Below are 19,057 nucleotides of genomic sequence, written 5' to 3' on the forward strand. Positions count from 1 at the left end.
TGCTGTTTGCTAGATATTGTGGTGCCAATGCATAACAATGCTGTGCTAACAACTATGAATAGTATTTGATTTCCCTTTGTGAAATTGCTACCATTCGAGACTGCGGTTCTAGAGTCTGAAAAGAAAATAGGAGAGTGCATGCATACTCACACTGTCCTTGTTGTAGTAAGTCAATGTGTTTTCGTGTCGTGACAAAACAAATTTCCTCGGTTTGTACTTTTGATTCTCTTTGCCTCTCTTCATTAAAATACCTTCTTTTAGATCTTTCATATAGTCGTTCTGTTTATTCGGATCTTGGAAATCTAAGCGCTTGTATTTCGCATAAATCCATTCCATCTTTAATACCCTGAAAATAAGTGCATGAAACGTAATCACATGGAAAGAAAACATGGAAACTAAGCATTCTCAGAATTTGGGCCAATTTTTTTGTTTTCGATGCATATTTATTTGTGTGTGTGTGTGTGTGTGTGTGTGTGTGTGTGTGCCATTTGTTATTTTATTTATCTCCTCTCAAGAAAGTTAGACACAAGGTCAGGTTTGGGTTTGATGGAACAAATTGGATTCAAACTTGGCACACATAGGTTTTAGTCCATGTTGTTAACCATTTAGCCACTATTACTATGTGCGTTATTTGTTATATTTTCCAGATTTATGCAAAAACTTCTTTAAATGAGGTGTACCATTTAATGTTTAGAGGTAATAATTGCACATGTCTCCAGTTCGATGTGTACGCATAGGCAACACCCGGGGTTTTACAAACTCATGAATTAGCCATCAGTGACTATTGGAACATGAATTGTGCAATAGAGAATAGTCTGCTGAGGTGCTGATTCTCAAAGTGATTGCCATTTACTTGTGTCAACCGTTCCCATATAAACATGACGACGTCCATAATTTACAACTTATGCATGTTGAGATCATTTTTTTTTACCTTCATTTTCTAATTTGCATTACGTTTTTTGACGACACTTTCACTCCCATTATATTGCCGATAAATACCTCGATAAAGGTTTGACTTAACATCATATATCGATTTCAAACTTGAGTAAATGGTTTAAATATTAATTCTTAAAAAGTATATTTCAAAGTTTGTTTGTACTGGACTGAATTTGTTGGATGTAATGAACAACACGTATTAAAATATAAACAACTAATGGAAGTAGCCATCTAAATCAGGTTTCTCAAGTTTTCTTGAATTTTAAACTCAAGATTAGAAGTTAATATTTTTCATCCATATTTTATTGAAATGATTTATATTAATGAGGATGATGATCGATACCGGGCAGGAAATAACTGGAACATTATAGCAAAAAAAAATGTATACTGTGAGATTTAAACTAATAAAATATTAGAATTGAATTTACCGATCTAATGAAAATATTTTTTTAATTTTCTTAAATGAGTATTACATAATGTTTTTTCCCCTCTCTGCATAGATCTAGAATAAATGAAGAAAAATAAAAAGGTTCTGATTAAAATATATTACTGAGCATGTATAAAATGTTCTATCCATTTTTACTAAGTAAAAAGGATGAATGTTTTTCCTCAAAGTAAATAATGGTTCAAATAAATACAGTGGAACATGGAATACATTTTTGTCTAATTATTTTTTTTTTCCTGACTATTTACATAGTTAATGCCTACGACTTCTTCTACTTAACTTGCTTGGATAGTATTAATCCATGAAAGAATCATTAACTGCCTTTTATTTGGTACTAATTAACATGAGAAACTGCCAAACACAATAAAATCCTTTTTTTAAAACGACCAGCATGCTGGCAGGAACATAAAATCAAAACAAAAAGAGATTAGCATGTAAATTCTCTTTAAATCAAATTCAACTTTAAAAAATTATTAGTTCGTTTAGAAAAAATGGTTCTTGTCCAAACTTCTCCCTCTATTAAAAATCAAAAATAAACAATAATCTGTATGATATACATACTCGTGATGAAACGAAAATATCACATTCCAAAAATCATGTAAACCGATCAGGTAGTTTTATTTTATAAAGATAATCATTTTAAAGTGATTAATGAGAATTCGTAGGCATTACAACATAAATCTAGTAATATGAATTATTGTTGAGCTATCTTCCTTTCTTTTTAGATTTTTTTTCAAAATGGCAGAAAAGAAAATCGCTCTTTAGTTATTTATAAAATTTGATTTTCTTATTTAAAAATAAAATTACTAAATCAACTTACATAATTTTTGGAATATGATATGTCCATATTATCATGGATACAAATATCATATAGACTTTTCTTTGTTTTTGCTTTTAATAATATGAGGTAATTCAGGACAGACCCAAAATGTTTATAGAAGTCTATGTTTATCTACAGTTTTTATGTTGAATAAATATCTTGTATTTATATATTTTTTTGCATTAGAATAAATACTTTTTTAATCAGACTTGTGTTCCTCAGATTTTGGATTCACTACTACTGTTACAGGAAATGGTGTTTGTTTTCTTTTCCCGGATGTTAATTAGAAAGAAACATGTTTGTATTACTGTTCACTATTTTTACTCTTCTGATTTGCTCAAAATGTTGCATGAAGTTATTTGACCACACAAACAAAAAAAAAATGGCTCAAATAAAAGTAATCGTTTGTGAGTGATAAGATACAAATATGTAGAACTAAATTGGATGAAAACGATTGTGTTATTATTTACTGAAAAGAAATTACTTTGAAATGAGGACTTGTTTTGATAAACAGTCTGTCAGTGAATGAACCCCTTTGAATAAATTGCCTGTTGTTGTGGGCTACTAAATACGACAATAACTTAGAGTAAAGTTTAAATTTGAGAACCATGAGAGCACTAGTCTCTGCCAATGACCAGTTTGACCCTTTCCTTACTAGTTAATAGTCTATTTGTGAAACCCACATCCCATACAATGAATTTAAAAACAATTTTTTTTAATTAGCTTCTATTCATAAAAACTTTTATCAATTTCAATATATTTTTTTTTTTTGTTTCAACCAATCTAATCATATGTATGTATATTTCAGCACTGGAAATAAGTACTAATGAGTTTGTGAATATGTAAATTGTGCAGAGGGGGAGGAGGGTGCATGGTGTATAAAAATATATATATATTGTGTATAAAATGGGCTTACAAATAAACGCATGTGCATAAGCGGACTGTTGCCGTGAAATACATTTATGAAGTCATGAAGCATAACAAATAAAAAAAGCAATTGTTTCACAAAAACTTTTCGAGAAACACACGTAACATCATCAGAACAACAAAAACAAGAGATTACCCGTTGCTCATCGTCACACACTGAAAACATTTCAGAAACGTCAAAATTTCTCAATGATTATATTTGGTGCTTATTTACATTGGTGTAATTTGAATTCAATTTTATCAGCTGTGACTATATATGTCGATATTTTTGTTGACTTTTTTAACAATAATACGATTATTAGTGTCTCCAACTTTGCAGATCTAGGAAAATACTTTTCCTTAGAAAATCACCCATATTTTTTGGACATAAAAAAATAATTATTTTATTTTCATTTATACAACAGTAATCTACAAACACGTGTTTCATGGTTCTACCGCTTGTCAGCATAGCTTGACTGCTCTAGGATTTGAAAAAGCAATAAAAATAACATAAAGTCAGCTAGTATCTCATGGCGTGACGGTTAATGCACTCGACCATAGTACATATGGTCTGAGGTTCAATAAAACAGTCAAGCTAAGCTGACGAGTGGTAGAACCATGAAATACATGTTAATTGATTACTGTTTTATACATATATATATATATATATATATATATATATATATATATATATATTGAGAACATTGGAAGTAGTATTCCGACAAAATAGAGAAATAAAAAAGAAACAAACCAAGTTACATGTAAGAGAGTAAGATTTTTTTGTTTATAATAACGTCATATATTTTTAAATATATTAACAGCATGTAATGTTATATAAAAAAAATCTTACTCTCTTTCACAACATTATGCCACCCCACCCCATTTTTTGGAATTTCCAATAATTTTTTTATTTTGAAATAGAACAAGGTCATACATTTCATTACATCAAAAATATATTTTCAAATATTTGCACTGATGTTTTGTTTTCTTAATTACATTGATCCAGAGGAAGTCTTGCAATAAAGATGAAACATTGATGAACACACAACTTGGTTTGTTCCTTATGGACAGATTATCATATAATGATTAGATCACTCTGACAGACATTAAAAAGCATTTATAAAATGTTTAAATTCAATCGCATTTCTCATAGTTAACAGTAGTCGAATGAATTAGGTCCTTGCTAATGAAGCCAGAGATGGCTTCTGTTGCCGGGTTCGAATCTATCAACTGGTGTTAACTGGTGACACCCTGCACTGATGATTCCCGAAAGGATGAAACACTAGTGTCTGTAGGTATTTAATAATTATTATAGTAAATATATATATATACAGGGTGTCCGTAAAGTTACTATACAGTCTTACAAGCTACTATGCTTGATTAAATAAACCTGTAAAAAAAATAAATATTAACTATTAATACAAATATAATACAATAAAACAATAAGACTGTATAGTAACTTTACGGACACCCTGTATATATGCAATGCCTTAAAATAGCAAAATAAATTATTTATTACTAAAATTCTACTTAATAATTTTGTCATTTTTGCTGTACACTAATTTTTTCAATAGATAAATATATCCTCTGTAAATTCTTCTGTCATTTTATTTTGATCAGCCATATTTCATGCGTAGCTTAATATAAGCACCTTAAATTTTCACAAACATTTAAAAAAATGTTTTTCAATAGGAAGTTTCAAAGACAAAATGTTACAAAGGGAGATAAAAAAAATTTTAAACCATACAAAAGTTTTCTAAATTCAAATTCATAAAACATATATTTAGAATATTTCAAAAACAAAATGTTACAAAGTTTCAGAAAAAATACAAAATTTTTATACACTTTGTCAAATTCATAAAATTTTTATACACTTTGTCAAATTCATAAAATTTTTATACACTTTGTCAAATTCATAAAATTTTTATACACTTTGTCAAATTCATAAAATTTTTATACACTTTGTCAAATTCATAAAATTTTTATACACTTTGTCAAATTCATAAAATTTTTATACACTTTGTCAAATTCATAAAATTTTTATACACTTTGTCAAATTCATAAAATTTTTATACACTTTGTCAAATTCATAAAAGATCAAAAAAAATTACTTTATCCAAAAAAATTGTTACTTCATCCAAAAAGACCAGTTGTCAAAATTTTATTCTTTCTTTTTTTGGGTTTCAAATGACCTTTGCTCCCTAGTGATACAGACTTTAGCGGTCAGTAACGGATGATTCACCCTTTTGATCTTTCCACAATATGGGGAGAGACGCGCTTCAGACAAAATCCTAACACCCAGGGCCTTTGCCAGAGTGATTACTGAGTACCAAGAGATTGACCAGGACTGCAAATGTCCAAATTTGGTGATGAGATGAAGAGGTACAATTCACAATTGTATCTTTGAGTGTCACCCACACTGAGGATTGAACCTTCAATCTCCAAAAGAGTGTAACTTTACAACTGAATTTTACCAAATGCTTTATCCCCTACTAGTAATTTGGCCAGATTTCAGTTTTAACCAAAAAAAAGTTTGACAAGATATGCTTGAAGAAGATCAGAAACGTTCCTCTCCGTGTTCTTAAATCATTTATTGGTCCACTGTGGTTCCATCCAGATAGGATGAGGCAGAGGCTAACCCTTAGAATTAGGGCTGCTAGATTTGCTTCCAACAGTTCTTGTGGGAGCATTACTAGTGTTTAATATCAACAAAGAATTTTTAACAATCTATTATCCAGTCAAACCTCCTTTATGGTTGCAAGACATGGCCAATGAGGGTGGTTGATCAACAGAAGTTGGAAGTTTTTGATAAGGACTCCCTCTATTACATCCAACATTGTCGGCAGGTTGACCACGTCCAAACTGGTGTTCTCTAATTTTTACACATTTTTATTGAGAAATCAAAAATTCAATAGCATAAAATAAAGATAAAATTTGAAAACCTTATTTTAAAAAATAATTAAGAAATTAAATACACTAAGAATACATTTTGATTATTTTGTAAACAAGTCAACCATTTTAATCTTTTGTTAAGAAAATAAAATGAAGAGAAAAAAGAATTATTTGGAAAACTGAAAGCAATTTAGAAACCTTTAAACTGTCAGATAGAAAGTAATTTAACTGATGAATTTTTACATATTAAAAGATAGAAAGTAATTTAACTGATGAATTTTTACATATTAAAAGATAGAAAGTAATTTAACTGATGAATTTTTACATATTAAAAGATTGAAAGTAATTTAACTGATGAATTTTTACATATTAAAAGATAGAAAGTAATTTAACTGATGAATTTTTACATATTAAAAGATTGAAAGTAATTTAACTGATGAATTTTTACATATTAAAAGATTGAAAGTAATTTAACTGATGAATTTTTACATATTAAAAGATAGAAAGTAATTTAACTGATGAATTTTTACATATTAAAAGATAGAAAGTAATTTAACTGATGAATTTTTACATATTAAAAGATAGAAAGTAATTTAACTGATGAATTTTTACATATTAAAAGATTGAAAGTAATTTAACTGATGAATTTTTACATATTAAAAGATAGAAAGTAATTTAACTGATGAATTTTTACATATTAAAAGATTGAAAGTAATTTAACTGATGAATTTTTACATATTAAAAGATTGAAAGTAATTTAACTGATGAATTTTTACATATTAAAAGATAGAAAGTAATTTAACTGATGAATTTTTACATATTAAAAGATAGAAAGTAATTTAACTGATGAATTTTTACATATTAAAAGATAGAAAGTAATTTAACTGATGAATTTTTACATATTAAAAGATAGAAAGTAATTTAACTGATGAATTTTTACATATTAAAAGATAGAAAGTAATTTAACTGATGAATTTTTACATATTAAAAGATTGAAAGTAATTTAACTGATGAATTTTTACATATTAAAAGATAGAAAGTAATTTAACTGATGAATTTTTACATATTAAAAGATTGAAAGTTTTCAAAGCATTTTAAATACAATAATTTTATAAATAATAAATAATTAAAACAACAGAACATTAAGAAAAATTATTTAAAGTTAAATAAAAATTTGGTTGAATTAATTTAATAACCGAACAATATTGTAATAATTAATTTTACATCTCAAAATCCTATTAAAAAGAAAAAGAACAAGCTGCGCGTGCGTGGTCCCTCTCTGATGCTGCATGTGAGATGACGCCACAGAAAAATAGGGAAGAAATGATAAATGCGAAAAGTGTGAAGGGCCAACGTCACCTTCACATTTTCGCCAAGTGGCAGAAAAATCTAATGGATGGGGCAAAAGTTATGGGGTAAAAAGTGTTGTTTTTTGCAATTTGGGAGCATTTGTGATCCCTTTTGAGCTCCTGGAAATGCTGAATCCCAGTGAAAATGGACAAACGGTGCAGTTTCATGCCTTAAGATATGTATATTTGAATTCAGCACTATGGAAAACCACTATATAGACATAAATATGAAGTTTTTGAGTAATATGAAAAAAGAGCTCCAAAAAGGCATGTTTTTTTTTTTAGCCTTAAAAGTCGTAGAGGGATGCGAACCAGAATTTTGCCAGGCTCACCCATACTGAATTAATATTAAGAACAATGGCCTCCACATTTTGGCCAAGTTTCAGCAAAATCTAATGGATGGATCAAACGCTATGGGGTAAAAAGTGTCATTTTGGAGCATTTTTTACCTCTTTTGAACCCCTGGATATGCCGAATGCAAGTGTAAATGGAAAATGGTGCAGTTTCAGGCCTTAACACATGTATATTTGAGTTGACCACCATGAAAAACCACTATATAGTCAGACATATCAAGTTTTTGTTGAGAAATATGAAAAAAGAGCCACAAAAAGGGGCGTTTTTAGCACTAAAAGTCCCCAAGGACGCGAATCAGAATTTTGCCAGAGTCACCAATACAGGATTTATATTAAGAACATTGGGCTCCATATTTTGGCCAAGTTTCAAATAAATCTAATAGATGGATCAAAAGTTATGGGGCAAAACGTGTCATTTTTAGCCATTTTGGGACATTTTTGACCTCTTTTGAGCCCCTGGGGATGCAACGGGAATTTTTGCAAAAAAATGTTTTTACTCTGCACATCTATTTAATGAAATACAATTTGTGGCAAAATTTCAGGAAAAAACTAATGGACGGTTATCTGGCAATAGTCCGCTCTAACGGATGCATGGATGCCACCAAAAACATAGGTCCCTATGCGATAGTAATGCCAGCAGTATGCCAGTCACTCTAAGTAGGTCCAAAAGAGGAAATGTCAAGGAAATATTTAATTCACAAGAAGCCCCCTGTCACATGCAATAGTAAAGAAAATAGTGAAACAAAAAAGAAACAAGATTCCCAAGCAACATCGGGTAGATACAAAAAGTATTTAATATTTTATTCATAATTATTATGCATATAAAATTAAAGAAAAAAATTTCAATCATCCATCAATACAGTTTATGATGATAAAAGATCAATGATTTAAGTCGTTTGTATATTGAAAGCAGATTTTCATTGGATAATATCTAAATTTCGATTCCTACCATCCACACAATGACAAGATGGGAAAAGTCCATTGTTTACAATATCAAATTGGCCTTTTGGTCAAGATCAAAGTGTAGTATCTGTACTTCAGATGCTGCACTTCCATTTCTTGTTCTCTTTCAGTGGAGGAGCAGTCCTTCATGACTGAGACAATTTTTTTATTTTTGTACCTTTTCACCATGTTAAAAAACGACCCTGGTGTCTAACTCTGTCCCGTGCGGAGGCATTATAAATAGGTACAATATCCAGCAATGTTAATACGGAGTAAAAGCAACACATATCAAGAGAAGGATTCCCAAATTTGATATGATACACCGGAAGAAGATCGAAGATTACATTGGTGAAAACATTATATGAAGAACATTCAAAATGAGAACTGTAGTTCAATATTCCAAATAATAAATATTATGAATCATCATCTCAAAAATGCAGAAACATAATTGAAGTATTAATTGGAAATGGGGGGGGGGGTAATATTTATGAGAAGACATGAAAAGCTATTAAAAAAATATATAAATATTAAAGAGTTTTGTATATCGAAACAAGTGTGATAAAACTACATGGTCTCCCATTCAATAAACACCAACCCCAACATTGTTTCCATGGTATTCTTATCTTTCATCTTTTCTGGCCATGTTGTCATCATCTCTCACGCATTGGCAACTGTTGAAGGGGTGTACTAGCTCACAATTATAAAAAAAAAAACATGAAAAATACAAACTCCAACATATTCTGCAAATATCAGTTGTACTTTGAGTGTGTGTGTGACACCATCAACCCTTTACATGCTAACTCCACATCTACGTTCTTTACTGAGGCTGTGTTTGTCAATTGCCATCAGCTCATCTTGATCTACTTCGAGCCATGATCTGCCTTCAATGAGTCCAACTCGCAACTGTCATCAACTGTAACTGTTGTAACTGTCGCAAACTCAAGACTGTCCATAAACCATCGTAAACTGTTGCAAAACTCATTGATCCTAAAACTGCCCATAGAACTAACTCTAAACATACTGACCCATTGTCCACTTTTTTTATCCCAAATTATCATAGCATCATACACTAACAATCCCATTTTTGCTTTTTTGTGTGTACCTTTTGTGTAACTTCCTCTTGATTATTCTGCTGATTAACTCTTCTTTTTTGTATTTTTATTTTTTATTTTTTTACTTCCTAACACTTGAGGGGGGGGGCAGTAGTATCACACATGTCTTCAATTTATAACAAACAATTTTTTAGTTGTTTAAAAAAAAAATAAAAAAAATAAAAAAAAGCTTAATTTCATAAAGGTTGATTTGACTTACCTCGGATCTACTTCCTTCGGTCTTTGGTAAAAATGTGGAACATATTTTTCGTACGTCTCTTTTGCTACAGTGTTACCGATTTCTTTCATCACCTAAAATTAAATTAATGAAAATGACAGAAAAAATGATTTATGAAAATGTACATTTATAATATATATATATATATATATATATATATATATATAGGCAGCATTCTTTACTTTAGACATATTTCATTAAATAACAGAAAATACCTTTTTACATATTCTGTTGGGATCCTTTGCAATTTCTTATTAATTTTCTTATTAATTTCCTTATTAATTTTCTTGCCTCAAGTTCGAACTGGCTGATGCAGCTGCTTTAGTCATTATTGACCCGAGTACTTTTGGATTCGTTGAGATCCCTTATCAGAATTAATACCACATTGATTTTAGGATATTTATAGAAGTGTTTATGTATATATATATATAAGCAAAGAAAATAAAAATTTCAGATTATTCTGGTTACAAAGATAATCTGAGAATTGGATAGTTAAACAGGAAATTTTTGGTAGTCTGTCTACCAATTTACAACAGCACCTCATCAAGCTGGAGATATCTAATTTTGCAAATGGATGCAGGCAGTTGGATTGAACCCGCTCATGATGAGGCAACTTTCAGACCACATTATGAGTAAGCCGTTGGCTCAGGTAGGGGTTTAGATGAATTGGTTCAATATTGGACCCTCTGGAAGTGTTTGTTAGCAACCTACATCTGAAAGGTGATGTTATATTATTAACCTTTATATCACAGTGGTTTATTGTTGTTGGTTGACTGTTTGAATAAATCTTTGGTTTGGTTGCTTTATTTTATGGTATATCAACCATTTTCGGATTATTTAATGCCAAATCCAGTAATTTTGGAAAAGGTTTTTATGTTTCAAGTTCTTTATATCTTCAAATACCAGCAGTATGCCAGTCACTCTAAGTAGGTTGAATCAGGTTGAATATATTCATGGGGTTTGGCTTGGTCGTTTTGTAGAGGAAAATTGCATTTTTTTTTTTTTTTTTTTAACTTCACGAAACATGATTGAGATTTGTAAAGGAAAAAAAAAACAATACTTGATGCATTTTAGGTCAGGAAGCCAGTATCTTCAGATAGCCTGATCTGGTAGCACTAGAGTAGATATGCATAATGCAGAAATGTTACATTCACTCAACTTGATATAAATTAGAAACAATTTCATTTCAAACAAAATGAATTATGGCTTAAATCTTTGATAATAATCCAAAATATTAAATTGATTATATTGCAACAAGCCTTTCAAGGCTCACATTTAATTTTCCATGCTAAAGTGCAATTCAAAACTGAAACAATAAACATCTTCCAGTATAATAAAGATCAATGTGTATCCCGCATTTTGCTAATTCCTACCCTCTGATGAGAAGGAGAGTATTTCTTCGAAACTCCGCGGATTAAGGACTATCCATTTATCTAGTGTTTCCTTTTCAGATTAAATATGTTTTTAACTCATTTCAAAGTGTTTTTTAACATATTTTATTAATTGTTTGCTCATATATATATATATATATATATATATATATATATATATAAAGACATATACACTCAATCAGAGGTGTATAATATCTTTAATAATGTATTTTTCACTCTATAATAAATATCAGTGCATTTTTAAATGAAGACATGTACTTTCACTTGATCACACAAAAGTTTGTGAGTAAAACACACGTCCTTTTCTAGCACTCAAACAAAACCATTTCAAGTAATGAGAGAAAGCAAAAAACAAATAGTAATTTAGACAACCACCTCAGACTTACCCCACCACTGGAAATGAATCCAGAAAAAAATAATCCACTCTCTAACAAAAAAGTTAACAGTATGTGTATTTTTCTTTAAGTCATCAGAAATGATAATTTATATATGAGAAGATTAAATTACTGACATAGCAAGTATGTAAAGCATTACTTTTTCCTCACCATTTTTTTCTTTGATGAAAGGTGTACTTCACTTTTATTATAAATTAGCCAATTCAAGTTAAAAAATAAAAATAAAAAATTCAAGTTAAAAAAAAATAAAAAAATAACCTCGAAAATATATCAATATATTTTGACATTATCAAGTGGTGTTTTTATTTAAGTTTCCTAAATTCTTATAAAAGCAGAACATCTATTTATCTAAACTAGCTGTACTGAACCAATGAAGATTTTTAACTTTAAAAAGTAATATTTACATCACAAAGTGGTAGAAAAAAGTTGAAAATGCAAGGGAGATAACTCATTCTCAAGTTAAAATGTTTTGTTTTTTTTTTGTTTTTTTGGGGGGATGTTACAATCCTCCCATATACAGCACCTGGTATACCCAAATTGTCATCCACCATGTACTGACCAGACTCAACATCATTTAAATTTGTTGATTTAACAAGAATTAATGTGCTTATGCCACATATTAACTAATGTTGTAATTTATCCCTGATTAGAATATGCATGAACCTGGAGATTACTTATAAATTTAATATTCCCTAGAAACTTCCTTCTTCAAAGTTGGCTTCACATGACCAAGATGAATGCTTTACCAGGAATCAAGTTAAATTTAAATAGAATTCTTAGATTATGAATTTTTTCTCGGGTCAATACATTTTTATAATAGAAAAGAAAAATATGTAACCAATAACGTTATTTTGTTAATCAAAAATAGAAAAACTAGGTTGACCTTTAAATTGTACAGGCCTGTTTGCAAGAGATATCCTATATTCTGCTGATGACTTACCTTCTTCTGTAATATAAATCTCACCTGTCTGTTTAAATGCATGTATGTATGTATGTATGTCTGCCTGCCTAAAACGACAGAGGCGACGGATTTTCACAAGATTGGTATAGTTTTAAAGCTCGACCCTTCGGATGATAAATATTGAAAAATTGGCTAAAACATTAATTTCTTCACCCTCAACTGGGTACTTTTCTACAAAGAGGGGGTCGTTTTTTCGCAGATATTTTCGAAAATCATCCCCTCTTTTCGATTGACTAGCCTTAATTTAAACCTTTGCCACTTACAGTTTGGTAATGAACACAATGGCAAAAACATCACTTTTTTTTTTTTTGTTACATTCTTTTCCTCCTTCGCAGTACGGGTTCGAACCTGCCTGCCTACTACCATTTTCTTTGTCGGGCACCCAGGCTAGTATTGCTATATAGGTGGCTTTGAAGAAAATGGAGATCGAAAGTTATCAAGTGTTTGGAGATTCAAAAGTGACAGGTATGGGAACGCGTAAGTAGAAACAAGGGAATGTGTAATCAATTAGTATGCTGGCAGAGAGAGGGGTTTTTTTTTTGTTTTTTTTAAAACAAAGTGCAATGCATGTACTGAAATAGGAGCTCTAAAAAAAATAGCCAGTAGTAAAAACTCTCCTCTCTCTGAATAACTGACCAGAGGTAATCATCATCAGTTTAATGCCTATTTTCCATGTTGGTATATCTTGGACAGCTTTTAGAAATTGAGTCTGAACTTATTTCTGGCCAGGTTTTTATTTATCCTTACTTTCTTTCAAGTACATTCTAATCATTTCCTCCCATATTTTCCTTGACGCCCCCCCCCCACAACTGAACCTACTACCTCAACTATCCTACATTTACCAACCCATACATTCTCATACATGTAACCAAACAAAGTCTCCTGTCTTGTACACATCTCTCTATACTGTGCAAATTTAACCTTCCTCTGAGATCATCAGATCTAAGCTAGTCTTTAAGATTCACATTGCATCATTCTCATAATTTCTCTCCATGCAACACATATCCTCACACCTCAATCTCCAGGTTTCACTTCCAGGCATCATCACACAGCATACACATGCTTAATAGACTTGGTTAACAGTGGTAATGTTCTGCTGGTTGGTAATGACAGAATTTTCCTGAATTTGCACAATCCACTCTTACAATCACATTAGCACCTGCTTCATCCTGTGCTCCAAGGTAACAAAAAACATCTTGACAACTTCAGTAGTTTCACCATCCACATGTTTGCTCCACATACAAATTCAATCTGAGCTCAATAAGTGACCCAACGGATAACATTTTCATAGGTGTGTGTGTGTATGTGTGTGTGTGTGTTGTAATATTTAGATGCAGGTGTGCAAAAGGAAGGTTAAAATCAGAAATTTCCATATGAGATTAAAATTAATTAAGAACATGGAAAATTCCATTAAAAGTTAAAAGTTTTAGAATTAACTACATGACATCAGGAACCGGAAGTCTAACATGAGCTCAATAGGTGACCCAATGGATCACATTTTATTTATTTGTGTATGTGTGTGTGAATGTGCAAAAATATGTATGATTAAAATTGGAAATTTCCATGTAAGGTTAAAATTAAGTAACAAAGTAGAAATCGTCATTGGGGAAGTATGCGGTGGAAAAGAGAGATGATTGTTGCTGCTGTGAATTGGATGAATTTGAGTCATCTCTACCCTTGGGAAAGGGAAGATACAGTTTTTTATGTGCATGCTACAAATAAGTATAAAAAGTATAAATAAAATCCCAGAGAAATTAATGGAGTTAATTGCTCTTCTAATTGTTTCCACATCATTCAAAATTCGGACTATGTGGCAAAATATGACGCCATGAACAAGAAGTCTGAAATGAGACATAGTGAAGAAGAGAGAAAGATCTGATTCTTTCACTGACGAGCAGACTGTACTTGGGTGCTTTTCTTTTTTCTTTTTTTCAATCCTCTATTTGCATCCATTTATATCAGATTAACTGGTGTTCAGGTCTAACTTTTAAAATTTCACAAGATAACTTTCTAGATTAAAAAATTAACTTCCAGAAATTCATCATTATAATGCCAATAACATGGTACAACAATAACAAATGAAAATTGGCTCATCAGAATCAAAGTTTGATATGTTAGCTTAAATGCTATTTATGTCCAACTTTTAAAATCCCACAAGATAACTTTATATGTTGCATAACAATTTAATGTCATTTGTCTACGCAAAACAAGGGTTAGGGTTCAAATGCAGTGTTTACTCTAATTTTTATTTCTTTTTATTTACGTCTCAGAAACTAAGGTGTTAACATCTGGATGTGTGTTCAATTAAAGTTCCTTCTCAATCGTTCAATTAAGAAAAAGTGAAGAACATTAATTTTCCTTTCACTCGATCGACCAGTTATGTTTAGTAAATCTTTCTTGTAGTCTTGTTGGTCTTGTCAGATTCTAGGACAAAAATTCATCCGGTCTGGTGGAGTATCCAGTTTAGTGCTGGAGTTACAACATCACTTGAAGAAAGTGCACTAGTGTGGGTTAGCCATAACAAAGGATCTTATTTGGGCTTTGAATACTATGCTATTTTGAATATTTGGTCAAGGTTTATTTGAAAGGTGAAGTATCCTCATGCCAGGTTGTTCTGAAAAAACCCCTAGACACTCAAGGATAGAGCAAGCACCTAAATTTTCTCTTAACAAATATTCTAACGAGTATTCAAATACTTTAACAATTTTTTTTATTTATTTTACTTCAGTAAGTTTTAAGAGATCAACGGACTAACACTTGATTCCGTTCTGATTTCAATTTATATCCGAGGGCTCTTTTAAGAATAGATGCTGTTCCCTTTATGGCTGCTATTTTTATTTTGTTACAGCTTGGTCTTCCAGGGATTGTTTTTAAGTATTTCTGAAGATTCTTTTTTATTAAACCAGTTGCTCCCATCACAACCGGTATAATGTTGATTTCTTTTAGAGACCATGTCCTTTTAGATCATTTTTTAGGTCCTGATATTTTGTTATCTTTTTCCGTTCAGCTCTGTTAAGGCCGAAATCATTTGGGACTGTGACATCAACAATGTGTGTGTATAATCAAACCACGTTGTTTGATAAAATCGCTAACCCCAACACTGTTTCCATGGTCTTTTTTCATCTTATCTGCTGGCCGTATCATCATCTCTTACATTGGTGTCTGTCGAAGGGGTATGCATGAATTCAAAAGCATAAAAAACTATAAGACAAACTCCGACACATTCTTCAAATACATGTGACACCATTGATCCTCTACATGCTAAAGACCACATCAACATAATCTGTTGAGGCCGTGTTCATCAGTGGATTAATTCATTTCCCTATTTCCTCCAAACCATAACCTGCGTTCGACTGTGTCCAACTCGAAACTCTCCTCCATTGGACCGTCATCAATTGTTGCAAACCTAAAAGGGTCTGCAAACCAATGTGAACTGTCACAAAATTCATTGACATTCCTAAAACCATTTTGTTTTATTGGATTTTCAGTAGGGAACAATCTGGGACATAATTGCAAGGGTACTATGTAGGGAGTTGAGCAGCAAGTTGTCTGTTTACATTACACTTTAACTTCTGCATGTCAGTACAGTCAGGGAAGCAGAGACCTGCAAGGGAATTCCAAAGTCTAGCAGTTCTGGGGGAGAAACTATTAGAGTAGAAGGTTTTCTGGCATCTGTGTAGGGGTGAGATTTTGCTGCTTGTCAGATTTGTCGAGGGTATTTACGTCGAGGGGTATAAGGGCTTGTAATTCGTCAGAGCATATACCATTAAAATATGTGTAAAACAGGCAGAGGAACGCAACATTTCGTCGATGAGAGAGGCTGAAGCCTAGCTGACAGTTTGGAACCTATTAGGTTGCCGACTCTGTTCTGAACCCTGTCCAGGAGTGAGAGACTAGTAGCAGATGCACTGGCCCAAATGTGAGTACAATACTCCATACATGGGCAAATAATGGCCTTGTAGAGGTACAGGATACTTTCAGGCATAAGTAACTTTCTAGCATGGTAGAGAGAGCCCACCTTTCTTACAGCAGCTTTGGCAATGCTCTCGTTCCAACTCATGTTCCCTGTGAACGTTAAGACAAAGAATTTGAATGAAGTACTTTCAGGTAATGTATCTTTAGCCATATCTATTAGTGGTTAAGAAAGTTTCTTGTAATTATTAAAGGAAACAAGCTTAGTCTTGGCAGCATTGAATGTTACCATCCATTTTTGTCCAGATTACAACTCTTCTTTAAAACACACCTTGACCAACAATTCCACCTCAGCTTTCTTTTGTGTGTATTTGTGAACAACTTCCTATCAATCGTCTTTCCACTAACCCCATTTCCTATGCCTTTGTTTTCTCCTGATAAACTTATTTCTTTTAGTTTTTTTATCATACTTCTGTTCCTCTTTCTTCCCCATTTCCCAACACTTGAAGTGGGGAGGGGGATAATATCACATGCACGCACACATTTAATTTGAAAGAAAATCCATTTAACAATCAAGTGCCAACTTATCCCCCTCCTTCACCTGCCAAGTTTTCTTAGACTAAAAACGCAGATAACGATAATCTTTTGGATGTTGTACAAAAATGTTAATCGAAAAAGCTTAATTTAGATGAACAGGCAACAACAATTTGTATGTCATCCTGACGAGGAGATAACAAAAATTAGTTCTAACCCTAACCCGGCATTGCCCAGGAATCTTGATATTTTCATTTGTTGAAAGCCTCACCCTTTGGCATTTCTCTTAATTTCTTGTAAGAAATTTTGTTTTATGGAAATTGCTCCAGACAAGGTCAAAAACCATCAAAGCCAGTGTTTAGCTCCAGTCCACAGGTCTACAGTGTTTGCCACGGAACTGGCTGCCTATCACTATCTTGGTCACCACGGATCATTGTGCATGGTTAGCGTTTGTTTGGGTGTGTTTCAAGGGAGAAGCTGGCTCAACCTATCCTGGGTGAATGTCGCTTCAAGTCAAAATGCTGTGAGAATGATAGATTCCAACCAAAAAGAGCAATTATTCTCCTTTTGTCTAAAACATTGTTCATGTGAAGATTAAAGGACCAATAAGTAGTAATACACACGGACGAAAAAACGCTTTGGATAATCACAGATTTCAAGGTAGTTCTACTAAAATAGCCATATTTTTTAAACCAAAGCACTTCAAGTCTTCAAATTACTACTGTTTTGTTCGGAAATGAATATACTTTCAAATGAATTAATAAATATGAATGTACATTATATATTTTAAGAGTTTTAAGCAAATAAAGTGATAAAAATGTGAATGCCATAAAATGGCGTTTTCGGTAAGGTTTTGTAATGACCCCCTCTGATTTCTAAAGGTCCGTACCGTGATTGTATGAAGAATTTCGTCATGAAATTTGGGAACCAATTAGAAGAGGTGTTAATCTTAATACTGTCAAGTGTCCGAAATATTTTTGACCATTTCTTTTTTTGTCGTGTTAAAAATAAGACTTTAATATGACGAGTATTGAACATTTTGAAAAAAAAATTCTTCGGACACCCAGTAGTAAGTAAATCAATCTTTTTACTATCTTTATCAATTAAAAGTATTATTTTATGTTGAGTAGGACCGCGGTAATTGATAATTTAAAAGGACCTACCCGAAAAAAAAATTTAAAAACATGGTTAAAAAAAACAAAAACTTTTGTAGATATATAGCTTGCATGCACTTTTATTCTTTAAATTAGTTTTGAACAACGAATTAAAACAATGTTTTACTGCGAACAGCCACAAATGTTTTTTTTTCAAAATCAAAATAAGTATCAAAATCTCGTTTATACATAGATTTGAAAAAGTTGTCAAAAAACAAATATATAACAAATAAATGTTATCAAAGGCAAGATAAGTTACTTTTCTGCCAAACTGGATATATTTTTTTGTGTTTTTATTCAATGTAACATGTTTATTCAGCTCGAAAAACATAGTGTTTACCGATGTATTGGAAAATTAAAAATGGCGCCCGGCCCGACTCTCTTTGACACGGTAAGTTTGAGAAAAGGAGTTAAAAATAAAAAAAAAACTATACAAAATACTGTTAAAAACTCACCGAATATATGTCAGCCTACGTCACGGTACCATATATTGAGCGAGTTTCTAGCAGTATTTTGTCTACTTTTTTATTTTTAACTCTTTTCCCCAAACTTACCGTTTCAAGAGAGTCGGGCGCCATTATAAATTTTCCAAAACATCGGTAAACACTGTTTTCAAGCTGAATAAACATGTTACATTAAATAAAAACACTAAAAAATTATCCAGTTAGGTAGAAAAGTAACTTGCTTTTGATAACATTTATTTGTTATATATTTGTTTTTTTGACAACTTTTTCAAAT

The 19,057-nt window shown here is 31.5% G+C and overlaps 1 protein-coding gene across 2 annotated transcripts in view; it reads right to left on the bottom strand.

Moving 5' to 3' along the window:
* Nucleotides 1–19,057, bottom strand: part of LOC145268765 (arf-GAP with dual PH domain-containing protein 1-like) — a 137,181-nt gene that overhangs the window by 19,526 nt on the left and 98,598 nt on the right. For both annotated transcript variants that reach the window (XM_080124363.1, XM_080124364.1), the window contains 2 exons: nucleotides 9,955–10,046; nucleotides 151–346 (listed from right to left, as the gene is read on the bottom strand). In XM_080124363.1, the coding sequence (XP_079980489.1) occupies nucleotides 151–346; nucleotides 9,955–10,046 (288 nt within the window). The remainder of the gene's footprint in view (nucleotides 1–150; nucleotides 347–9,954; nucleotides 10,047–19,057) is intronic.

This window comes from Euprymna scolopes, chromosome 44, assembly GCF_053919585.1.
Source record: "Euprymna scolopes isolate OS-2025 chromosome 44, ASM5391958v1, whole genome shotgun sequence".
NCBI classification, from domain to species: domain Eukaryota; kingdom Metazoa; phylum Mollusca; class Cephalopoda; order Sepiida; family Sepiolidae; genus Euprymna; species Euprymna scolopes.